Consider the following 15,175-nt stretch of genomic DNA (forward strand, 5'->3'; position numbering starts at 1 on the left):
GAGTGGCTTCTAGTCTCTCCAGATGGGAGGAAAAAGTTTGCAGGTCTGTACTCAGGACCTTAGCTCCAGACGGATCCATTTGGCCACTGCAAACTGTCACGCATTTACTATCTGGAACTGATATTTCCGGACTGGATTCTGTTTGAGAAACGGGCTCTCCTGGATGGAGGTGGGCTGGCTGAATGAAGTTTCTTCGCATGTAGTGAAGCAATAATCAATACTGAAGAAGCTCATAGTAGAAGAATAAAAGAAGGTTGCACTTAGAACTCGTGATGGACTGTCCCCGGACTGGAGCAGGTGTTGAAACCGGTGTCCCGTGATTCATGTCGGGACTGGGTTCACTCTGGTCGGCACAAATTAGTGGGCAGCTGGACAATGGTTGAGGCAGGACGGAACAGCTGCTGAACACGAGGAGACTCAGCTTCCAAACTGGAGCTGCGGAGACACACGGATAGGATGCCTGAAGTGAATATGCCAGATACAGAATAGGAACCAGGTTCTAAGAGCAGGACTCAAGACTCATGGAACACAGAGCGCTAGTTAGCAGACTAGCTGTGGCAGACGTTGCACTGGCATCTGAATGCACCAAGCTGGACCCAGAAATACCCTGCTCTCCCATGGGATTGGTCACACAGGTGCTGCCTAGATACTGTCCACTGATTGGCCTGTATTAATACTATACATATAAGTGCTGTCACTTTGACAATCCCAGACCCCCTCACCTCCCTAGTTATGTCCCAGTATTACTATTATATATAGGCGATGTTACTGTGAAGCTCCCAGATCTTCTCACCTCCCCCAGTCATGTCCTTGTATAATTACTATAAAGGATGTCACTGTGACAATTCCAGATCCCCTCACCTCCCCAGTCATGTCCCTGTATTATTACTATAGATCAGGCATTCCCAACCACGGTCCTCAAGGCACACTAACAGTGCAGGTTTTAGTGATATCCAGGCTGCAGCACAGATGACTTAATTAGTAGCTCAGTGATTTTGATTTAACCATCTGTGCTGCAGCCTGGATATCACTAAAACCTGCACTGTTGGTGTGCCTTGAGGACCGTGGTTGGGAATGCCTGCTCTAGATATAAGTGATGTAACTGCGACGCTCCCAGATCCCCTCACATCCCCAGTCATGTCCCTGTATTATAACTATAGATATGTGATGTCACTGTGACGGTCCCAGATCCCCTCACCTCCCCAGTCATGTCCCTTGATATAACTATAGCTATAAGTGATGTCACTGTGATATTCCCAGATCCCCTCACCTCCCCAGTCAGCAGGTAGATGATCTCCAGGGAGAGATTTATTATCCTCTCCATCTTCTGAATCTTGTCCGTGTCCATTTTCAGTGATCAGTGAGAATACAGAACGTGTAACATATAATAAACACTCTGGTTCCTCACGGTTTGGGATCCTAGAAATAAATTCAATCTAATATACATCACAGAGAAGACATGTAACATAGTCAGATATGTAACACTGAGCGACTAGTAAGTCTCTTTGTCCCCAGCCATAGGGCCCTGGTCAGTGATTCCCATAAGTTCATGAACCAGCCGACATCACAGGCTGCTCCTCCTGAATAATAATAACAACAACAACAACAACACACCACTGGCTGCTCCTCCTGTATAAAAATAATAACAGGACACCAGAGGCTGAACCTCCTGTAGAATAATAATAACAACAGGACACCACAGGCTGCTCCTCCTGAATAATAATAATAATAATAATAATAATAATACTAATAATACTACTACAGGCTGCTCCCCCTGTATAGTAATAATAATAATAACAGGACACCACATGCTGCTTCCCCTGTATATTAATAATAACAGTACACCACAGGCTGCTCCCCCAGTATAATAATAACGTGACACCACAGGCTGCTCCCCCAGTATAATAATAACGTGACACCACGGGCTGCTCCTCCTGTATAATAATAATATATAGCACCATTCCCTGATGGTAGATGCTAGAATCAAGTGGGCTAAGGGACCTTTTCCGTAAGGGGGCGGAGTTACGACGCAAGGGGGAGGAGCTAGGCCAGCGGGATAGTTCCTCTACTATCCACGCCACCAACTATTACCTTTAGTAATTAGGTGGTGAGCGAAGCGGAGCGGAGCGAGCCACCGTGCCCGAAGCGTGGCGAGCGAAGCGAGCCCGCAAGGGTACTTTTCGGGTACCCTGTTCGCCCGTAGCTCCTCCCCCTGGTGACGTAGCTCCTCCCCTCAATACGTCACAAGGTCCCTTCAGCCCCTCCGATATAGAACCAACCATTACCTGATGTCTCCTCTCTGCTCCTTCCCACCTAGAGACCCGGATGTTGTTATGGGGCACAGGGGGCGGGGATTAGGCCGGGTGGAAGGTGATACGCAGAAGTGGAGTGGAACGCACAGGATGAATGCGTGGTGGACCGCACGGACCGGAAGTGAGCGGAAACGCGGCAGTAGGGTGGAACGCACAGAGCGGAAGTGGCGTGTCCCGGGCTCCGGAGGTGTACCGCTGCAGAGGGCTCCGGCCTGGGGTTCCCAGCTGTGTGTGTGGGGGATGATTAGTGATATAGGGGGCGGTATATGAGTGCAGGACCCCCCTCCCCCGCGGTGACTGCTCTGCATGGTAACCCCTTAGTGACCAGTCTTCCTGTTACCATGGTAATGAGTGTCCCCATAGTGGGATATTTCCATGATGCAGCCCTTGTACAGCACTAGGTGGGTGTCAGTGACTGAGGACCCCTGACACTCATGCAGCTGCTGTTACATCATGCCATGGCGCTGTGACGTGTAGGTGCACACGGTATTAGCATGTGGGGTGTATGTGCTATTAGTGGCCACATACACATATTATGGTAATATAGCAGTAGCTCTCCCTATCAGAGACCGGTTACTACACTGTCACTGAGCGCTACTGAGAGTGTCGCCGCCGCAGTGATGTCACTGAGCTGGAAGTGGCCATGGGGATCCCCTAATAGCCGCCTCTGGCTCCACACAGACCCAGTGATAGTGGCATACATGCCGACATTCTGGCTGCTCTCTGCGGGAGAGAGCAGCCAGGTCGGCTTAGCAGCGGGGCAGGGGAGAGTTGTGACGTGGAGAAGAGGTGGGGAGGAGGCGGACCGGAGGCGGGACGGGGCGGAGCTTGGGCGGGACGGGGCGGAGTTACGGCGTGACATCATTTAAGCCACGCCCCCGCTATGTAATGCCGCGATCCCCGGCATTACACTGCAGGGGGCGTGGCTATGATGACGCGATTCAGCGAGAATCGCGTCATCAACTGCCCGTACCGCCCACTTTACACACTAAGTGGGCGGACGGGCAGGGGGGGACTTCTGATTCCGGGAGACTTGCCTGCTCTTCCGGGGGGCCGGGAGGGTCACCCGATTTTCGGGAGCCTCCCGGCCATTCCGGGAGAGTAGGCAAGTATGGATAGTGGTGCCAGGGCTAATAATCTCACAGGGTCTCTCCTGCAGCCCCAAACACCCCTCAGCCCCACTGTGTAATATAGCGGAGAGACGTCAGCCAAATTGTGCCTCTCATGTGACGCCGTTAAACCGCACACACCCCCAGTCATTTACTATACAGGAGGTGAGGATAATGGTGACATACACAGGCAGCAGTCTCACTCACCTGCCCAATCCCTCTTGGACTGTCTCCACTCGCTCCACTCTGCAGCCCATAGGTCAATTCCAGAATACATTCTATTCATATATATTGTGACAGGAATCACATAGACCGTTCATAGCGATATAGGTTCACCTTAGTACAGGTCCAGTGGTTCTAATGTCCCCGACCCCACCTTGATGCTAGTCACCATCAGAAGCATTGTTCCCTTGTGCCTGGAACCCTTTTACCACACTCTTACAGGTGCCTGCAATCAACTGCTTATCAACCACAAGTAACAGTAACACCTGACCTGAATTCTTATTATCCATAATCATGTTATTCTAAATCCATGTCAGATCCGTGCTGTCTTCTCCACACTCCTCTCCCCTCTCCCCTTAGCTTCAACCACCCTGGTGTAGCTAAGAGTTTTCCAGGTGAGCTTTCCATCTGGTCTACATCTATTTGTGCCACCCATATGGGAAGACACCCCTGAGCTAGCTTTCACAGATCCCCTTCTTCACCGCAGGGTTGCTAGAAGGGTCAGGACCAATAAACTTTCAAGACGGGGGACATCTGTATTGAGGTGCTGTTTCCCCAGACGATGATGCACCTCAAATTTGACCAGCTGTAGGGACAGAAACCAGCGAGTCACAAGAGCATTGCCTGCTTGTGTGCATCCACTATAAGGGTGCATGGTCGGTGATTAGCCGGAATTCTCATCCCAACAAATAGTATCTCAGTGACTCCACTGCCCATTTAATCACCAAGCTCTCCTGCTCCTCAGCTGAGTACTTGTGTTCTCTGAGCAGCAATTTCTGGATAAGATAGAGGATGGGTTTTTCTTCCTCTTCTACCTCTTGGGAAAGCACTGGCCCCTAACCTGTCCAAGAGGCATCAGTCTGCAACACAAACTGCTTTCTGAAATCAGGGGCTTGCAATACAGGCTCTATGCATAAAGGTTGCCTTGAATCCTGCCAAGCAGACTCTGCAGGCCTAGAGGTTCATTCAGACCTGGCTGCTAAAGCGGCAAACCGTATATGCAGCAGCCGCATTGCTGCAGACTTACACATTGCGGCTGTATTGTGAATGACGGCGGTTGGCAGCAACACAGCATTGGCTGAATGGGTTGAAAGGGGGCGGGCCGATACGGTTTTCAGGGCAGCTGCGTGAAGTCACATGCACCCGCTCTGATAAAAAAAAATGGTGCCTGACAGCGCACCTTTGTTCCTATGCGTCTGAAATCTAATTGCGAACACGTTGGGAGGTACCCAGCATGTGAGATGAACGCAGATCTGGCTGTTTATGCCGCGATCTGCGTTCATCTCTGAATAACCCTCCTAGACCATACTATCTTGTCTGGGGACTGTTTCCTAAGACATTCAGTTAAGGGTGCCGCCCTAGTGGTAAAATCACATATGAACCTACAATAATAGCCCACCAGACCAAGGAATGTCCTACATTGCGTCTGGCTTAGGCCATGTGAGGACTGCTTCCGCCTTGCTGGGTTGAAGCTTAACTTGCCCTCGGCCTACAATATACCCCAGATACATTGCCTTCACCATTCTGATAGCACACTTCTCCAGGTTAGCTGTGAACCTGTGTGCCCATAGACTGTAACACTGCCTCCACCTTTGGAAGGTGCAACTTCCAGTCAGAGATAAAAAGGACAATGGCATCTAAATACGCTGCTACGTATTCCCTGTGTGGCCGGAGCAAACCAAAGGGCAGCACTTTATACTGGAACAAACCCTTTGGGTCAGAGAATTCCATCTTTGCTTTGCCAACTTCCATCAGAGGAATTTGCCAGTACCCCTTCGTTAAATCTAGTGTGGTGAGATACTGGCTTGTTGCTAAATGTTTTACCAGTTCATCAACCCAGGGCATAGGACCGAAATCACACTGAGAAAGTTTAACTTTCTGAAGTAATTAGAGAATCTCAAAGCTCCTGAAAGCTTGGGCACTAAAACAATGGGATTATTCCATTCACTGTTTGACTCCTCTATGACCCCAATGTGCATCTTCTCTTCCACTTCTCATGTTACTGCTGCCCGTTAGGCCTCAGGTATACGATGTGACCTTTCTTTTCTCACCACCCCGGGTGGAGTAATAATATCATACTGCATGATGTGGGTTTTCCCCAGGAGCACGGAGAACACATCCTGATACCGTGGTACTATGTTTACCACTTCTCATTTCTAGCTAGGACTCATGGTGACTTCATGGTGACTTCAATTGGCATCTTATATTCTGGGGTTTTCTTGGCCACTAAAGAGAGCTGACTGGCACTTTCTTTCCAAGGCTTCAACAAATTCACATGGTAGACTTGTACCTCTTTCCTTCTACCCTCCTGCCGTACCTTATATTTCACAGGTCCCACCACCTCTATGATCTCATAAGGGCCTCGCCATTGGACATACAGTTCACTTTCAGTAGTAGGCATGAGTACCAGTACCTTGTTGCCTGGATTAAAGGTCCAGTTGACAGTGGTAATCTCAAAATTGCATTTTTGAAGCTGTTGAACCCTTCCCATATGTTCATTCAGAAGTGGCATACAATTGGGACGCAAACTGAGCAATGTTAGGCTCTTGGGACGATTGCTGCTCCCACCCTTTTAATAGATCTAGTATACCTCTGGGTTGTCTACCATATTGGAATTTGAAGGGGCTAAAGCCCGAAGAGGCTTGGGGTACCTCTCGAACTGCAAACATCACATGAGGTAAGAGTAGGTCCCAATCTCACTTCTCCTGTGACACCTCCCTGTTATCATCTGTTTAAGTGTTTGGTTAAAGCATTCGACCAAGCCCTCTGCAGGTGGTAAACCAAAGTGGTAATTCTAGCCACCTTTAACAGACGACACAGGTATTTCATTAACTTGGACACAAAAAGGGTACCTTGGTCCATCAGGACCTCTTGGAACTCCCAGACAGGTATACAGCATCAGCTCCCAGGCAATAGTGCTAGATTTCATGCTATGGAGTGGTATGGCCTCCGGGTACCTGGTGACATAGTCCACCATCAATATATACTGATGCCACTGGCCCTATCAGATGCATACCTATTCACTCAAAATGCATGAAAATGGTAGGCAGGGGAACCAAAGGCCCCCCTAAATTCTGTCTGGGGTGCGGTCTTTTGGAACATTGGGCATTCCTGGCAATATATTTTTACGGTTACATAAATGCCTGGTGTCAGGAATCGACTCACCATGGTCTCATCTGTCCGCCGGTGCGGACTCCGTCCAGGGTCCCTGCGTTCCACTGTCCTCCGCACCTCTGCCATCAGACGTCATCCTGGGCCTGGGAGCGCTCCTGTGACAGCGGGCGTGTAGCACGCCGCGTTCCCGTTAGGCCGCGGCATGGGCGCCGCCATGACAGTCTCCATCGGTCAGAGCACGGCGGCCAATCCGGTGCTTGGCCGCACCTACTTTCCTCACTCCCACCAATGACTGCACATCAGGGGGTATATCAGGAGCTGCGGGATCATTCTGCAGGCATCCTGAACTTTGTGTCACTCCTGCGACCCATGTGTCTGGATCTGGTTCCTGTTCCTCCGTGTTCCTGGATACCTACCTGTTCCTCCGTGTTCCTGGTCATCTACCTGAGACTCCGTGCTCCTGGTTATCTTTCACAGCTCCGTGGAACTACAAGCCTCAGCAACACCTGCTTCTGTTTACTGGCTTCACACTTATCATCAACTCAGTGTGCTTCAGCCTAAGCAGTAGAGACTGACTCCAGGTGTGTTCCATCTCCCCACCTGTGATGCAGCTTGCTTGCTGCTAGTGCCTCATCACCTGCACTGTGGACATTGTCAGTCTCCTGCCTCTGCTACCAGGTTTGCCATTCATTACCATCTCTGCTGGCTCCACGTTTTAAACTGCTCTGGTTCCAATACCAGATTATCTTCTACTAAGTTATCATTCATCAGTTTACATTCATCAGTTATTATTATTTACCAGTCATCATTCATCAGTTACCATTCATCCATTTGCCATATCTCTGTTGCCATAGACTTTCAGCTTCCACGCTGCACTATTGACATTTGCATTTCTTATTGTTTATTTTCTGCTGCCGTTGTGAACTTTCTGTTTAATAAATATCATTGCGCCCATGCGCAGAAACTTAATCCAGCCTCCTCGCTTTCTCCCTCCTACCTCCACTGACCCACTAGCGCCCCCTCCGGGGACACAGACAAAACCAAGTCTGACACCTGGCTAGAAGAACCATATATGGATATGTTGGAGAGTTTTCTCCTCCTCTAAATGGCCACCCCATAAATTCATGTGAGCCGCCCTCAATACCAGCTGCTTGTGTTTCCAAATAATTTACAAATCTCTATACACTAACAGCGATAAAAGTTCTGTTTCTATTAATAATTTTTTTCTTTTTATTGAAACCGCGGTCAGCCGTATTCAAGGGTTGGGTATGGTATACCGGCAGTTAGTCTACCAGTAGTCAGAATACCGTCAGCGGCATCGTGACTGCCTATAATACTGACAGGGGCGCTCAACCAAACTAACACTGACCCTCCCTCTAACCCTCTCCCCCTGCAGCCTAACTATTCCTCAGTTCTGTTTCTATTAAAACATATTTTTTTTTTATTGAAACGGCGGTCAGCCGTATTCAAGGGTTGGGTATGGTATACCGGCAGTTAGTCTACCAGCAGTCAGAATACCGTCAGCGGCATCGTGACTGCCTATAATACTGACAGGGGCGCTCAACCAAACTAACACTGACCCTCCCTCTAACTCTCTCCTCCGGCAGCCTAACCGTAACTGTCCTCCCACAGCCTAACACTCCACTTTTGTAATCTAACCCTAAACTCCCCTCCCTGCAGCCTAACCCTCCCCCATCATCTTACGCTCCTGCAGCCTATCCCTCACACTGCAGCCTAACCCTTCCCCCACAACCTAACCCTCAATTCCTGCAGCCTAACCCTCCCTCCAAGCCTAACCCTCCTGCAGCCTAACCCTTCCTCCACTTGTATCTCCAACTGTCTCTCTGCTATCTCTTCTTGGATGTGAGAGCGCTTTCTTAAACTTAACATGTCTAAGATTGAGCTGATCATCTTCTCTCCCTCCCGCATAACCTCACCTCCAACAAACTCATTATCTATTGATGGTACTACTATCTCCTCTAGCCCCCAAGTGCGCTGTCTTGCAGTAATCCTTGACTCCTCTCTCTTTCAAACCACACATTCAGCACCTCTCACAAACCTGTCATTTTTTATCTCAAAAACATTTCCAGGATCAGACCCTTTCTCACCCAGGATGCTACTAAGACCATTAACCACTCACTGGTCATTTCTAGACTGGACTACTGTAATTTCCTAACTGGCATCACTGACAAATACCTCTCTCCACTCCAATCTATCCTCAGTGCTGCAGTCCGGCTCATCTTCCTCACCAAACATACTACGTCCACCTCCCCTCCTACAAGCCCTTCACAATCCATTCCAGGCTTCTCACATTCAGTTACAAAGCCCTTACCCACTCCTCTCCCATTTACATCTCTGACCTTATATCCCTTTATACTCCCACCCGTCCTCTTTGCTCTGCTAATGCACATCACCTCTCCTGCCTACTGATGAGTTCCTCCCACTCCTACCTTCAAGATTTCTCTTGTGCTGCTCCATTTCTCTGGAATTTTCTACCTCACTCCCTCAGACTCTCCACCTCTCTACAGAACATCAAACGGGCTCTGAAGACCACTTCTTCACCAAACTCAGCCAAAACTCATCCTAACCCTCTGCTCCACGCTCATTGTCTACCCCATTTCTATCACCACTGTGTCTGCCCCCCCCCCTTTAGATTGTAAGCTCTCACGAGCAGCGCCCATCAGCCCTCAAGTGCTTATCCTTCTCTTACTTAAACCACCTCCAATGGCACCAAATCTCGTGGTTTTCCGCCACCCTGATACTTAGGTCAGTGTTTATAAACCCTGTACTTGTCCTATATTGTTTTCAACTGTAAGTCACTATTTTCCTGTTTTTATTATTTAGTTCATGTACTCTGTAATTGGGCGCTGCAGAACCCTTGTGACGCCATATAAATAAATAAAAAGAATATGGAGTCATACTTTTTGAAAAAGTCACGTGACCGCAATGAAACGTGTTAAGGACTCCGCCCCTACTTGTATTCTCATCAGTGACCTGACCTCAGATGTTTCCAAGTGACGTGTAGCCGTGTCTGGAGCGGTTACCGCAGCGGGACCTGAGGACGCTCGGGCAGCCAGTACATTGAGAGACTGCCAAAGAACTTCTATTGTGCACGGCCAGTGCTACGTGTGGAAATCCCAGATCACTAAGACTAAGGGGGTTATTCAGAATTGATCGCAGCAGCAAATCTATTAGCAGTTGGGCAAAACCATGGGGGTTATTCTGAGTTGATCGCAGCAGCAAGTTTGTTAGCAATTGGGCAAAACCATGTGCACTGCAGGTGGGGCAGATATAACATGTGCAGAGAGAGATAGATTTGGGTGTGGTGTGTTCAAACTGAGGTCTAAATTGCAGTGTAAAAATAAAGCAGCCAGTATTTACCCTGCATAGAAACAAAATAACCCACCCAAATCTAACTCTCTCTGCAAATGTTATATCTGCGCCCCCTGCAGTGCACATGGTTTTGCCCAACTGCTAAAAAATGTCCTGCTGCGATCAACTTGGAATTACCCCCCATGTGCACTGCAGAGGGGGCAGATATAACATGTGCAGAGAGAGTTAGATTTGGGTGGGGTGTGTTCAAACTGAAATCTAAATTGCAGTGTAAAAATAAAGCAGCCAGTATTTACCCTGCACAGAAACAATGTATCCCACCCAAATCTAATGCTCTCTGCATTACTGTTAACAAATTTGCTGCTGCGATCAGATCTGAATGACCCCCTAAGTGCATTACACGGTTATAAAGGTCACAGGGTCATACAGTATACTGCCATACAGTAATCACACTGCCACACAGTAATCACCACACCACCATACAGTAATCACCACACCACCATACAGTAATCACCACACCACCATACAGTAATCACACCGTCATACAGTAATCACCACACCGTCATACAGTAATCACCACACCGTCATACAGTAATCACACTGCCATACAGTAATCACCACACCGTCATACAGTAATCACTACACCGCCATACAGTAATAACACCACCATACAGTTATCACACTGCCATACAGTAATCACACTGCCATACAGTAATCAGTACACCGTCATACAGTAATCACACCACCATAAAGTAATCACACTGCCATACAGTAATCACACTGCTATACAGTAATCACACTGCTATACAGTAATCACACTGCTATACAGTAATCACACTGCCATACAGTAATCACCACACCGTCATACAGTAATCAATCACACCACCACACAGTAATCACAGCACCATAAAGTAATCACACTGCCATACAGTAATCCTCACACCACCATACAGCAGTAATGACATAGCAAAACAGTATGGTTAGGGTGTGTTCCAGAACAGGCGCTTAGCAGCTATGGTATAGCAGACCTCATGAGATGTCACCACATCTCCAAAACAACAAATACTACCACAAAATCAGAGATCTGTGTTTATAACCACAGCGCTTTAACACAAAATTATAGACAAATAAAAATCACCATAACGTCCCTTAATGAAGGTTCCTGTGATGGAGTCCTCAAAGCGAATGTTCTGATGGAATTTCTCCAGAGTATAGTAACATGTAAGGGAATAAAAATAAAGACCAATGTGTAGTAGATTCCTTTTATGTATCCACAGTTCTTAGTGTATTTTTTATATGATAAAGAGGCGGCTTAGGAGCGTACCCCACTCACACTTTGATTAAGAAGCTATAAGCCCATCAAGGTTTCTTTGGCCAATGCTTGGCCTCACCCACTTGAACTATGCCCGGCGTGATGTTTTAGGATGGTAATATATATAAATGAAGCGTACCCAAGAACTCGCACTCGCAAGGTGGGTGTTAAACACATCAAGGTATCTTTAGTATGGAAAGGAGTGAAATATGGGTTCACCTAAGCGTTCCCCAACTCACAGTGCTCGGTGTGATGATACTCCCATAAAGGTATCTTTCAGTTCTGTTTCCCGGACTGTGTTCATAAAGTGGTAATGTTGGCTCCCCAAAGAAACTCACTCTCCTCAAGTGGAAGCAGGGGGGTACACAAATGTAACAAAAATCACAAACATGAACACTTAAAATGGATCCATCTGTAAAATAAACAAATAGAAAAATAGCAGCAAAAATTGGCAAAGGGGTTAAAAGTTCCAAATCAGCAGAAAAGTTTTTGTTTGAAATATCCAATAGGTAAATAACTACTCACACTCCTGTTGTCAACATGTTTCAGCCCTGGCCTGGGCCTTCATCAAGACATAATGGAGTGTGGCAGTTGCTTGATATTTAAAGGGCATGTGCCCAATAGAAATTCAACAGGAAGTGATGTCATAATTTAGTAACTTAGAATTGGTTATTATTATGTGGTATTTATCCTCTTTGCCATTTTCACAGCAAACAGATCACAGTGTTACTCATTCACATTCTTATAAACATCTATTACAATCCTGTGGAGACACTGAATAGGCAAAACTATAATAAAAACATTCACGTCGGCCGGAAATTATGGGTCCCGGGCATTCTGGGAATTGGAGTTTCTGTGTACTATAAAATGGACAGACATCCTCGATGCAACATCCTGTCCCGGGGCATGTGGTATATGTAGTCCACTGGAGTCCGATTGCCTACATTCAGGCAGGAAAGTGTCAAACCCGGAAGTGATGTAATCCCGGTGAAAGGATCCATGGGATGTGTAGTTTTCCATTAGAGGCAGCATACTATGATGTAAAGAGTCCCGGAATTAATAAATAAAAGATACATAGTGCGCCTATAAAATAAATATAAAGTGCACTAGTGAGCTCCCAAATGAATAGAGATTACATATGACTTAAAAACCATATTGATTCGCATGCACTAAAAATAATCATAAACAAGGCTCAAAGGTCTTGATGTGCGTCCGATATATGTTAAATTACATTTACACGTAATGGCATACACTATGTTCTTTGTATCACAGGTAATAAAATCCTTTATTTCTACAGTTTTCCCATTGATGTTGCATCGAGGATGTCTGTCCATTTTATAGTACACAGAAACTCCAATTCCCAGAATGCCCGGGACCAATAATTTCCGGCCGACGTGAATGTTTTTATTATAGTTTTGCCTATTCAGTGTCTCCACAGGATTGTAATATATGTTTATAAGAATGTGAATGAGTAACAATGTGATCTGTTTGCTGTGAAAATGGCAAAGAGGATAAATACCACATAATAATAACCAATTCTAAGTAACTAAATTATGACATCACTTCCTGTTGAATTTCTATTGGGCACATGCCCTTTAAATATCAAGCAACTGCCACACTCCATTATGTCTTGATGAAGGCCCAGGCCAGGGCTGAAACATGTTGACAACAGGAGTGTGAGTAGTTATTTACCTATTGGATATTTCAAACAAAAACTTTTCTGCTGACTTGGAACTTTTAACCCCTTTGCCGATTTTTGCTGCTATTTTTCTATTTGTTTATTTTACGGATGGATCCATTTTAAGTGTTCATGTTTGTGATTTTTATTAAATTTGTGTACCCCCCTGCTTCCACTTGAGGAGAGTGAGTTTCTTTGGGGAGCCAACATTACCACTTTATGAACACAGTCCGGGAAACAGAACTGAAAGATACCTTTATGTGAGTATCATCACACCGAGCACTGTGAGTTGGGGTACGCTTAGGTGAACCCATATTTCACTCCTTTCCATACTAAAGATATCTTGATGTGTTTAACACCCACCTTGCGAGTGCGAGTTCTTGGGTACGCTTCATTTATATATATTACCATCCTAAAACATCACGCCATGCGTAGTTCAAGTGGGCGAGGCCACGGCATTGGGTGAAGAAACCTTGATGGGCTTATAGTTTCTTAATCAAAGTGTGAGTGGGGTACGCTCCTAAGCCACCTCTTTATCATATAAAAAATACACTAAGAACTGTGGATACATAAAAGGAATCTACTACACATTGGTCTTTATTTTTATTCTCTTACATGTTACCATACTCTGGAGAAATTCCATCAGAACATTCGCTTTGAGGACTCCATCACAGGAACCTTCATTAAGGGACGTTATGGTGATTTTCATATGTCTATAATTTTGTGTTAAAGCGCAGTGGTTATAAACACAGATCTCTGATTTTGTGATAGCAGTAATGACATGGCCACACAGTAATCACTACACCGCCATAAAGTAATCACCACACCACCATACAGTAATCACCACACCGTCATACAGTGATCACACCGCCACACAGTAATCACACTGCCATACAGTAATCACCGCACCGTCATACAGTAATCACTACACCGCCATACAGTATTCACACTGCCACACAGTAATCACACCGCCATAAAGTAATCACCACACCACCCTACAGTAATCACCACACCGTCATACAGTGATCACACCATCATACAGCAATCACCACACCGTCATGCAGTAATCACACCATCATACAGTAATCACTACACCATCATACAGTAATCACCACACCATCATACAGTAATCACCACACCGTCATACAGTGATCACACCACCATAAAGTAATCAAACCGCCACAATAATCATCACACCGTCATACAGTAATCACACTGCCATACAGTAACAACCACACAGTAATCGCCACACAGTAATCACACCGCCATACAGTAATCACACCACCATACACAGTAATCACCACACCGTCATACAGTAATCACACCACCATAAAGTAATCACCACACCGCCATACAGTAATCACACCACCATACTGTAATCACCACACCGTTGTCAAAGTCGAAAAATATCATGCTGCACGTTGCCATATATTGACCTCATGCACTTGCCCGCTGCACGTGCACGTTCTCTCCCGTGCGTACGCATACTCGCAGTTGCGTGTTGGCGCCTCCACGGCCGTGCGCTTAGACGCGTGGTATGTGTATTTACGGTAGAGTTTGTGTGCGTCTGGCAGGCGACTCAATCGTTACATAGTTAATCTGAATAGTAGATTTTATAGGTAATGTTCCCCTTAATAATAACTGTAAGTTTGTTTAATGTAACTGGTCAGTGGACAGAGGAATTCATCTTTGCATGATACGAAGGGTCAGACAGGGTTTGAACGATGGTGTTTGGTACCTAACTAAAGAACATTTTATTAAAAACAATCCAGTGCTGGTTAGGTAAAGATTAATCGCTCCTGCGTATAGTTATGCCTATAAGTAGTTTCTGGACATTTACTATATTTGCAGTTCATTATCCATGCGCCGGGAATCCTGAGATTCCCTCCCACCTGAGCAGTTTGATAGTCACAGCCCACCTGTTCAAACCAACCTATGACCTTTTATTATAGTGTGCAGAGACATTCCTGTGTCCAATGAACAGTGAAATTATAGGTCCCTTTGTAGTGTACTGTATGTAATGTATATAAGGACAGCCAGCCAGGACCAGCTCAGTCTTCTCTCCACAAACGGTTTTCATCATTGACTAACTCGG

At 46.3% G+C, this 15,175-nt stretch overlaps 1 protein-coding gene across 1 annotated transcript in view; it reads right to left on the reverse strand.

Annotated features, from left to right (window-relative positions):
* Positions 1-15,175, reverse strand: part of LOC135056710 (uncharacterized) — a 114,330-nt gene that overhangs the window by 51,858 nt on the left and 47,297 nt on the right. The window contains exon 11 of the mRNA XM_063962193.1: positions 1,271-1,358. Coding sequence (XP_063818263.1) covers positions 1,271-1,358 — 88 coding nt within the window. The remainder of the gene's footprint in view (positions 1-1,270; positions 1,359-15,175) is intronic.

This window comes from Pseudophryne corroboree, chromosome 3 (genome assembly GCF_028390025.1).
Source record: "Pseudophryne corroboree isolate aPseCor3 chromosome 3, aPseCor3.hap2, whole genome shotgun sequence".
NCBI lineage: Eukaryota > Metazoa > Chordata > Amphibia > Anura > Myobatrachidae > Pseudophryne > Pseudophryne corroboree.